Source organism: Spea bombifrons, chromosome 7 (assembly GCF_027358695.1).
Source record: "Spea bombifrons isolate aSpeBom1 chromosome 7, aSpeBom1.2.pri, whole genome shotgun sequence".
NCBI classification, from domain to species: Eukaryota; Metazoa; Chordata; class Amphibia; order Anura; family Pelobatidae; genus Spea; species Spea bombifrons.
In genome coordinates, this window is record NC_071093.1 from 32,909,243 (window position 1) to 32,920,946 (window position 11,704).

General features: G+C 43.9%; 1 protein-coding gene across 2 annotated transcripts in view; it reads right to left on the reverse strand.

The window, feature by feature from the left end:
* Positions 1–4,466, reverse strand: part of UBE2F (ubiquitin conjugating enzyme E2 F (putative)) — an 81,994-nt gene extending 77,528 nt beyond the window's left edge. Inside the window, exons 1-2 of one of the 2 annotated variants that reach the window (XM_053470752.1) lie at positions 4,335–4,466; positions 1,670–1,803 (exon numbers count right to left, since the gene is read on the reverse strand). In XM_053470752.1, coding sequence (XP_053326727.1) covers positions 1,670–1,787 — 118 coding nt within the window. In that variant the 5' untranslated portion in view covers positions 1,788–1,803; positions 4,335–4,466. The other variant, XM_053470753.1, reaches the window with a different exon arrangement.
* Between the last annotated feature and the right edge of the window lie 7,238 nt (positions 4,467–11,704).

Sequence of the window (11,704 nt, forward strand, 5' to 3'; positions counted from 1 at the left end):
TGCATCACTTCATATATATATATATATATTTTTTATATAATTTTACCCTAAGTCCAGATGGTGAATTAAGTTGTCTCTGTGACCTCTCTCTATCTACAGCTAAAATCATACATTTAATATCCAAGAGACTTGCACTTGCTTTTTAACCTCCGTTTTAAATTCAAACTATAGAGAGAAATACATGTCCTAAAGATGACTGGAACAATTTAAGAACACAATATTAAAGAAGAATTCCACCGGGGACAAAGCAAGCATATTATCAGCCGTGCCATGCTACCAAGTAGCTTTGATTACTATTTATTGCAGAGATCTTAAGTGGATACTCACGAATGCGTTCAGCACACTTGAGGAAACATGCTTCTGTTTCCACGTATTTTAAATAATTCAACTCTAAAACACTAAAAGGAAAATACTTATAACTAAGAAAAATGCTCCAAAAAGTACATGGCTTCCAAAATCTACTACTCATTCAGTTTAATATAATGACTCAATCATGGTATATTATAGGCTATAATGGGAAAATATAGGCACTTCAGTGGTTTGGCTACATCTACTATTACGTTCATGTTACCAAGAACAAATGGTTTGTATTCCAACAACAGGTCAAGAGTGAAAGCTGCCTACAAATGTCGTAATAAATTACATATACAGATACGCTGGGGATCTGCCCCTAGGAATCTATATAGCATTATATGTGTCGGATACAGGATTACCATGACTCTCTATAAAGCTTTCTGCACCAGCAAGGAATATAAATGTGCTCTGTTACACTGGGAGAGATGACAGGAGACACTGCAAGAGAGCTGTGGATTAAACACATGGACTTTACTATACATTATGAAAAGCCTGATTGGCCCTGTTTAACGTATAATTAAACCAGTGAGATTTATTTAAAGTCTTGTTGTAAACCTGCCCGTGTTGGGTCTTCATAATAATTATTGCAGATGTGAAAAAAAACTCTTCAGCCAACTCTCTCTCACTCTAGTGAAGAAATCCTAATATCGCTTGCATTTGAGCAGATTAAAATACCGATCCGTTAACAATGACAGCTTACCTTAGCCAGAAAGTCAGGTCATAGCCACAGGCCAAAGGCAATCAGATTCTATTTATTATTATTATTTATATAACTTGACCGACTATTTACAAATAGATTACTTTGGTGCATGTTTTGTTACCATTAAATTAGGTAAACCACATTTTAGATTGAAAGGTACACGCATTCAATACATTGCATCAAACCAAAATTGCAATAGCATGATGAAAATGTATAGTATAATAAAAGTAACAAACATATATCTAAATGAGAGAATGCGTTTTTATACATGCAGCCTAAATGAAAAGGCCAACAATTCAAAATTACCAAATTAGTGTCCATCCCGTTGAAGAAATGATATGTATAATAACATTCTCAATCTAGGATTTACTAACATCAAACATACATCCGATTTATTTCTACTTTTTGAGTTTTAATTTTGTTATTTATGCCCCGAAAGAAAAACAGAAAGTTTGCAGTGTATATATCATACACTTACATATGCTAATAAGAAAGCGCATTTAATTTTATCAGTGTTTTAAGCTTCTGTACAGTAAGAAACATTGGTAAGGGATACATTTTGCTTTTTTCTCTAACAAATAATTTATTCACATGCAGGATTGTTATGCGTATTACCTTTCACAAGTAATCTGTCTCGGATGGACACTCTGCGAGTAGAGTCTGAGGTTGTGTTGGATGCTCGTCTCCCTTTAACGCCATCCTCCCGCTTCAACTTGCTCGCTAGTGTCAACATGACTGCTACAGTTTACCTGTAGAAAAAAGAAAAAAACATTGACTCAGCTCGCCATACAGAGCAACATGTTATTTCCTAAATTACTCTAAAAGGACAGACCAATCCCCCATGTAACTCCATCAAGAAGGAATGACTATTAAAGTATTTTGTAAGAACTTGCATTCGTAACCTATAAGAAAGAAAACCAAAAACATTTACGATCTGCTGTCCAACCAGCCAAGGTTTCCACTAGTTGTGGTTGCTAGAAGCAGCCATTCACTGGCTACATGTGAATACAAAGCTTCCAGGAGGTCTAGATAGACCCTCTGGAACTTTTGAGCAAGCCACCATGCCTTATCATGCACACGCACTGCTAAGAAGTCAAAGTGATCAGCTAAATGCAATGCAAGGCGCTGGGTTGGGTTGGTAAAAATCACCACATAGAGCTGATTCTGCTGTTCTCCACTATGCGTTTGGGTTCAAGTAGGATAGAATCTTTATTGTAGGATAACATGCCTGTTTCCATAGATCAACCTGAGAGAGTTCTAGCTTCTATTCTTCCCACTTTGTAGTGTGTTAGACCTATAAACACTTATAAGCACATGCTACTACATTAAGTCTTCAAGTTTACCATCGCTACTTGCTGCCCCACACATTAACACTACCAGCTTATTTTATATACATACACATTATAATGTGTGTATATATATATATATATATATATATATATATATATATATACACACACACACACACACACACACACACACACACACACAGAGAAGAGACTACTAACTTTTTGAAAACATCTGACCTAAAAAACTGGATCACAGAAAATTGCTGAGTAAACAAAACATTACAGATCAATATATCTTGCTGCAGATGATGTCAACTCATCTGTAATAACACTACCCATCACAACAATAAAACATACAACATCAAGGGATCATACACATGTACATGTACAGATGTTGTGTAAATGATCCGGTGCAATAAATGTGAAGCAGGGTGTTACTTTGGAAAAACCATCCTTAAGTTCAGTGTCTGGTTGAACCTACATGGACGCTCCAGATGTAACGACGACAACTGCACCCCAGTCGGCCACCACTTCACCCAGAGAGACCACTCGATTGTGGACCTCAAATGTAAAAGAACTGAAGGGAAACTTCAGAAACACACAAGCCAGAAAACCATTTAAAATAAAAGATGATTACCCATTTCAACACTAAGGACACCGGTCTAAACATGGACATACGGTTCAAGTCACATTACCAGAACGTCATGCCATTTCTGTGATTTTATTCTAATTCATGCATTCCCCTCATTTAGTTTGTCTGAAGATATATGTTTGAGTTTGTTTTAACAATGCCATCATCAGCCTCACCCCCCTACCACTTCACATTATTTTCACACTGGCTAAACTAATTTAAGACCACCTTAAACTGCTGTGACCTGTACCTTATCAGCCTCTCTTAGTCTCCTTAACCCCTATACTACTGCCCATGTCTTAGATGTTTTGTGGATAGTATTACTTTTGACTTGATAAAGGGAGGTTGACACTCTCGAAATACTTTTAGGTAGCAACACTATTCCACTGAATCATCTCCTTAATGCATTCCATACACTCGGAATTATGTGCCAATACTCAATAATGATTTTGGGTAAATAACATTCAAACTCGTTGGTTGCAATCCAGGACCCATGCTTTGGAAATTAGTGTAAGAAATTTGCTTTTCATTAATTATATATTTTAACTGACAATTTGACAGCTATACCCATCATATGCTAGATGTAAATGATCTATTCATACAATTAAGTTGTAGCACTAAAGCACAGTTTTAACCAACTAAAGTAAAATATAAAAAATATATATATATATATATATATATATATAATATATAGAAGCTAAGTACTTTAAGCCTAACCATTTACACAGTAAAGAATAATTCTTATTAAATTACTAACCATTGTTTATTAACCAGACACAACCTAAACAAATTGATAAACAGATGAAGTTACACAAGCGTCCGGCGTCTCTGCCTTAATATTCTTCTTTAAATGATTATTATGTTTAGTTTTTTTATAGAGCGCCATCAAATTCCGCAGCGCTGAAATAGTTTAGAAATAAATAAATAGTTTAGAATCACACGCCATGTGTCAGTTTTAGCATATTTAACCATTTTTATGTGATACATGCTAGCTTTTAGGTCTGTACTTCCCAAAAAGACAACCGACCACAAATTCAAACGGCTGAAACTTTACTCATTGATGTGAAGCAAATGTTTCTGTCAAAACAAGAACACCACCAACTACATGTAAATTGGCATGACGGGACCACAAAAAGGAACTGGGAGTTATATACACAGCAATGCAACCATATACAAACGTACATTAATATATATTCACCGGCAGGGAAACGAACCTGTGCGTATCATACAGTTAATACAATACGGAAGAATAATTTCTAGCGAACAGCTAAGTAAACTAAGTGAAGCCTGTGTACAGATGACAGTAGTATGTTTCCTAATGTTTGCATGTCTTATCCACATCACAAACACACACTGTCACCTGCCCTCAGCAGATCCCCTTGCTGTATATTAGTTGCCGGTGTTTATTGATGTCACAATCCCGGCTCGGCTTGATCTAGTTTCCGGGAAGCCGGCCCTTTGCTTACTCTCCCAACAACGTCGCCATCTTCTTTCCCACAATCCCCCACTGCATAGCACGTCGACGCAAGGATTAGGTTTACGACGCAGGAGGATAGCGGAGGCCATGTTAGATGTGGCAGCTGGAGAATGAGTGACGCGCATTCAAGGAAGTGGTTTGTAAAAGGAATTATTGTCCAAAAGTTATCAATGTGGCTGATTAGCTCGGTGAGCTCTTTTAGTTACTAAAATGTCGTTAATTTACGTATCCAATTTCTTAGGAGTGTAGTTATTGAGAGTATGTACGATGTGCTTAAAGAGATACTCCAAACATCTTATGAACTTTGCACTGCTGTAATCATAAATGAGACTCCTAATCGGTGCTTTTGCAAACAATATATTATGGTTGATCTCCCTGATTGAACGCGGGTGACTCACGTGTATCTAAAATCATGACAAGACAAAGTTTCTGTGAGGACCGGAATTACAATTAAACACATTTGGCAAGTTACTACATAGAATCTTCACTATGGCCTATCTGAGAGTTAATAATCCAAGATAATACTTGAAAATCCATATCTCCCTAAAAGATGACCCTTATTGATAGTTCTTAATAAATATAAAGTTTATTCCTTGATTACTAAACCCTGGACAAATTATATAGTTACTAAATGTCCACCACTCCACTAATGTCCTAACTGACCCTGTACCTATACCGTAGAATTTCTGGCTACGGCAACCTGTAGTCTCTCTCCCCCCCCGCGGGACACACGTTATTTTTAATAGGGGAGGTCAGAGGAGAATGGGGCATGCCGCAACGCCACTCCAGCAACGTGGCGTTTCCCCTCAGTAACCCAAAGAAGCAGGGCTGGATTGATGTAGGGTCTGAAGGAGCAGCAGCTCCAGGCCCCTGCCTGAAAATAGGCCCTGTCAGGACCGGACTGGCCCACCGGGAAACCAGGAGAATTCCTGGTCTTTAACGCAGGGCAAAAGTCCGAAGCAACCGCGATCGCAGGGGCCACAACTGCAACCGGCCCCTGTAATCTCTTCCGCAGGGGCCCTGTTGCTTGCCTGTGTGTTGCTCATGTTTTTTACCACCATGGGGAAGCAGGAACCCAGCTGAGTCACGTCAGTTTACGTCATGTCACATGACCCTGCTGCGTCCCTGCTTCCCCTGGGCGGTAAAAAAAAGACAAGTTCTTCACACTGAGTGCCAGCAACCCAGACGTAAGCAGCCGCCCCTGCTGAAGTTTGCGAGTGGCACTGATCTGCAGTTCAGGTAAGGGTATGGGGGAGGGTGTATGAACGGCTATGCAAGGAAATGAATGAGTATCTTTGAATGAATGTGAAAGAGTAGGTGAATGTGAATGAATGTGTGTGATAGCATGGATGTGTAAGTGGGGGGCACAGGTGGTCTGTATGAGGCTAGGATGCCACAGGCAGGCTAATTGGGGACAAATATGCCACAGGCAGGCAGCTTCGGCAAAGGTGGCAAATTCAGAGGACAAAACATTCCAGGCCCAGAAATCAGTGAGAGGGAATGTAAAGGTTTTGTATAATTTACTCTTTTTTTAATCTGCGTGTTTTGTAGAAAAAAAAAAGGATTAGTGTCACTAAATTGTGGCTCCAGACGTCCCATGTATGATGACTTTTTTTAGTGTACTGATGTGCTCCTAATCCAATTCTATATTATCTGTCCAGCCCTGATGTCATCTTTATCCAGTACATATGAATGCTGAGAATGTATTTCCATAAAAAGGCCCGCAAAAATTCTCAGTACCTGGCCTATGATGCTCTTAATCCGGCCCCTCCGAAGAAGCGACGCTTTACCTGGGGTCTCTGGGTAGAACCCAGAGAGTTCCCAGATATGCTTGTACTGCTACATAAATGTGTAAAAGGGAGATCTAGATACATAGGAGAATGACTCCTGCTCAGAAATTATATGGTAGCGTTCTATAAATCAATATTTTAGTGCAGTAATTAGCTTATTAGTCGTGGGGGGCTGATAGGGGTAGTGACGATATTTATAATTGATCCAGGGTTTGTCTTCCTCTATTGGTATTGGTATAAACTATTGCATTTTTAAGAATTAATAGAAGTTACGCTTTATATGTTAGGGAAATAGGAATTTTTGAGTAGTGTCTTTTTTTCAGTCGTAAAAAATGGGTTTTAATAACCCATACTTCAATCCCTATTATTTAATAAGGATATCTTTCTACAGCAGATATTAATATTTCAATAGTCACAGGGTGGGCTTATTTAGAAATTTCTCCCATCGACAGCCAGCTTCAGCTCTTTACCCACTTCCCAGCTGATGCGTTCTGTTTCTGATTGTACACCAGATGGCCACAGTGTTGGCCCATCCTAGAGACTCCAATAGGTGACAAAACCATACATCAAAGTAGGGCTGAAACAACGAATCGATAAAATCGATAATAATCGATAACGGAAATCGTTGTCGACGATTTCCGTTATCGATTAATCGAGTGATCGATTCGTTGTTGGAGCACTCGGCTCCTTTTACTTACCTCCGCGAGCGTTCCCCGCTTCTGCTACACGCTCTGCAGTCTCCGCCTTCTTTCAGCTACGTGACGGATGTGACGCGTTCCGGAGGTAAGTATTCTTCATGTCTATGTGTGAATCGCTCTGTGCGAGTGGCTCCATTCGCACAGAGCGATTCGCTCTGTGCGAGTGGCTCTGTGCGAGTGGCTCCATTTGCACAGAGCAATTCGCGGGGGTGGGGGTCCACGGCAGGGTGGGGGTCCACGGCGGGGTGGGGTTTCAGGGGATGCAGGGCAGGGTGTGAGTGTGGGTGCAGGGCAGAGTGGGGGTGGGGGGCCAGGGTAGGAGACTGAGTGCAGGGCAGAGTGGGGGTGGGGATGCAGGGTGTGAGTGTGGGTGCAGGGCAGAGTGGGGATGGGGGGTGCAGGGCAGAGTGGGGGTGGGGGGGCAGGGCAGGAGACTGGGTGCAGGGCAGAGTGGGGGTGGGGATGCAGGGTGTGAGTGTGGGTGCAGGGCAGAGTGGGAGACTGGGTGCAGGGCAGAGTGGGGGTGGGGATGCAGGGCAGGAGACTGGGTGCAGGGCAGAGTGGGGGGTGGGGATGCAGGGTGTGGGTGCAGGGCAGAGTGGGAGACTGGGTGCAGGGCAGGGTGTGAGTGTGGGGGCAGGGCAGAATGTGGGGGCAGGGCTGGGTGCATGGCAGAGTTGGAGACTCTGTGCAGGGGCACAGTGCAAAGTGCTGGGTGCAAAGTGCTAGGGCTGGGTGCAAAGTGCCAGGGCTGGGTGCAAAGTGCTGGGTGCAAAGTGCCAGGGCTGGGGCAAAGTGCTGGGTGCAAAGTGCTGGGTGCAAAGTGCCAGGGCTGGGGCAAAGTGCTGGGTGCAAAGTGCCAGGGCTGGGGCAAAGTGCTGGGTGCAAAGTGCCAGGGCTGGGGCAAAGTGCTGGGTGCAAAGTGCCAGGGCTGGGTGCAAAGTGCTGGGTGCAAAGTGCCAGGGCTGGGGCAAAGTTTCTTGAACAGTAATAGTCCACCTCTTTTCAGAATGTTTGGGGTTATTTTGTTTCATAAATATTGTGCTTGGGTTCTTGTACTTTGAAAATATTGTTTTTTATTACATCATAACAAAATAAGAATGTTAATGTAAATTTTAAGTTGTTTTTTAACATCCAGTTCATTAAATTATTTTAAATAAACGAAAAATTTGCATATTTTGGTTTTTTTTTATCCGATTAATCGATTAATCGAAAAAATAATCGGCCAACTAATCGATTATTAAAATAATCGTTAGTTGCAGCCCTACATCAAAGGGGGTGCTGTGGTGAAGCTATGCATTCTTCATTGGTAGAGCTGTACAGGACATGGAGCGGTCCCTTTATTATGGAGAGCTAACCTGATAATTCCATTAGTTCTCCTTATTTTGCACTTTACCCAAAGTTAACTTTAATTATCCATCTGTGGTCCCTGTGGCTAAGTGGTCCATTTAGAGTTTTGGATGTGTGCATGGATCATGCATAATTCCCCAATATGCATTTGTCTCTTTTCCTGCCCCCAGCTATTTGGCTTGCAACAGATTCAGCATACTCAGCCCCGAGGCTGCAGCTTCTCCAAAAAAGTGATATATTTTTTTCACAGGATACAGAATGCACAGAGCACCCACTCTTATTCCCCCTTCAATTCATGCACCAGTACTGGAGCTGGCTGACCTTATGTAAACCCCTGGGGCCCCCAAACTCAACAGCTGGTCTGTGCCATGATTGCCCCCACACACACACACACTCTCTGGCAAACATATGTAAATACACTTACACACGCTTATTCTTACTAACACACACACAATTACACATCGGCGCTCACACGCAAGTACGCATCCGCGCTCATACACACGATTACACATCCGTGCATATATACAAACACATATAAAAACATCCCACCTCTCGCCCGCCCCCCTCACCTCTCGCCCGCCCCCCCTCACCTCTCGCCCGTCCCCCTCACCTCTCCAGCATCTTTATCTCCGGCTGCTCGGGTAGTCTCGGTTTCACCACAGGGTCAATTGACGTAATATGACCCAATACGCTCCTGTGTCCCTGTGCCGGTTCAAAATAGTTTAGAGAGGGCCCTTCCAACTTGGACCAGAGCAGTCCAGGTTGGAAGGGCCCTTTCTACACAATTTTTAACAGGATCCCTGTAGTTATGCCAGTGGCACAGTGTAAATTTACCTCTCAGATATAATAGTGCATATGATTGCTGGAGTGTCCCCTTAAAGTATTTACAATGTAGATTAATATGGATTCTTCATTGAATATGGATTCTCTAGCGCCCCTTTAAACTTGGTTGAAATGTCCCTCAGAGAGCAAAAAAAATTAAGCAACTGGGAGCTTTGAAAGTTTTCTTTGTGCCAGCTCAATGGATTTAACCATCCTTTTATGAATGAGTGTCAGGCTCCACCCTACCAGCTCGGACCATGCGATCTGTATTCTCTGTCATGTGTTTCTGCTACCACTAGTGGTCACTCTTCCCTCTCTGGAGCACCTGTTATTGATTGCTTGGGAGAGCTGGGCCTGATTACCTGAGTGGAGCCCTGCCTATAGATATACACCTGCTCAGCCCCTCAGACAGGGCCTTTGCACTATAGTGTAAACTACCAATTTGCTTTGGCGCTATACCTGGTCCTGGTTTGTTCCTGGTATCCCGTTTCTGAACTTTGACTACTGACCCGCTCTGCCCTTTTGACTCTGCTATTCGACCTCTGCCTGCCTACCGCCCTGGATTGCCTTTTGACCTTGCCTTTCTTCCTGCCGTCTGCCCTGCCAGTGGGCTTACCTGTCGTCTGCCCTGCCTGAGGCCTTCCAAGCCTTGTGTCCTTGCTTCAGCTCCCTTATATTCTATTTCCAGTCTTGCTATTCCATCCGTTGTTTGCCTCTCTGTACATACCTACCCATCAATATGCATAAAGGGGTACAGACAGAATCCCCAGAATCCCCTGCACACGGGCTCCTACCCGACCTGCTCACCAGGGTCCTGACAGTGAGACATCAATAATTTCCCACAAATTTGTAATCGTTTTTCTAGGTGGAAGAGGTCAACCTTCACACTGTATCTACCTGAAGGGATATTTTACAAAATTCATGACTATGCATGATAAATAAAAAAAAATGTATTTCACAAGATAGCTAGCTAACTTAAATTACATCTCCTCAGGTTATCAGTATAGATAGTCACACCTCTGACCTCAGCTTCCCAATTAAAGTAGAATGTATGTTTAGTACTTCACTTCTTCAAAACAGTTGTATGAGAAAAGTAACTCAGGAACAGTAAAGTAACTCAGTAATTAATGTGAATTTGGAAGCAGATGTTTTTTCTAACAGTGACTCTGGGTTAAAGCTGTCCTCAGTAGTATAACAATTAGTGATGATTTCTAGGGCTGAAACAACTAATCGATAAAATCGATAATGAAAATCGTTGACAGCGATTTTCATTATCGATTAGTCGAATCGATTTTTATCGATTATAAAGAGAGGTTTTTTTCAGAGCAAATGCTCTGAAAAACTCCTCTCCTTATATAATCCGACCTCAAACAGAGATCGGATTATAACACTAGAATCCAGATCCCCCGCAACGTTGCAGGGGACCTGGATTCCCCTCACTGTCAGCCGGTGGGTGTCCGTGCGATGCGCACAGACAACCTCCGCCTCTCCCCTCCACTTCCGCTCCTACGATGCAGTGGCAGCATCACATGATGTAGAAGCCCCAGCGGAAGTGAAGGTGAGTAACGGAGGCTGTCTGTGCACATCGTGCAGACCCCCACCGACTGACAGAGAATCGAGGTCTCCTGCAGAGGATCATCCTCTGTCCGCTGGTGGGGGTCTATGCGATGCGCACAGACAGCCTCCGTTACTGCCCTTCACTTACGCTGAGGCTTCTATGAGGCTGCAGTGAAAGTGCCTGTCAGCAACGGAGGTTCACAAAACATCAGGGAGCCGGATAGAGAGGTGTATGGGAGGGGGAGGAGTCAGAGGGGTGTATGGGAGCCACCCTCCCATACACCACTCTGCCTCTCTACCCGGCTCCCTGGTGTCTTGTGAACCTCCGTTGTTGACAGGAGGCAGAGTGGTGTATGGGAGGGGGGAGGAGGCAGAGTGGTGTATGGGAGGGGGAGGAGGCAGAGTGGTGTATGGGAGGGGGAGGAGGCAAAGTGGTGTATGGGAGGGGGAGGAGGCAAAGTGGTGTATGGGAGGGGGAGGAACCAGAGTGGTGTATGGAAGGGGGAGGAGGCAAAGTGGTGTATGGGAGGGGGGAGGAGCCAGAGTGGTGTATGGGAGGAGGCAGAGTGGAGTATGGGAGGGGGGAGGAGGCAGAGTGGTGTGTGGGAGGGGGGAGGAGGCAGAGTGGTGTACGGGAGGGGGAGGAGGCAAAGTGGTGTATGGGAGGGGGGGAACCAGAGTGGTGTATGGGAGGGGGAGGAGCCAGAGTGGTGTATGGGAGGAGGAGGCAGAGTGGAGTATGGGAGGAGGAGAAGGCAGAGTGGAGTATGGGAGGGGGGAGGAGGCAGAGTGGTGTGTGGGGGGGGAGGAGGCAGAGTGGTGTACGGGAGGGGGAGGAGGCAGAGTGGTGTACGGGAGGGGGAAGAGGCAGAGTGGTGTATGGGAGGGGGGAAGAGGCAGAGTGGTGTATGGGTGAGTTATAGTGGTGGATGGGGGGTATAATGAATTTCAGGGTAGCGGAGTGGTGTATGAGGGTGTAATGAATTTCAGGGAGGCAGAATGGCATATCTGGGGGAGTTAGAGTGGTGTATAGGGG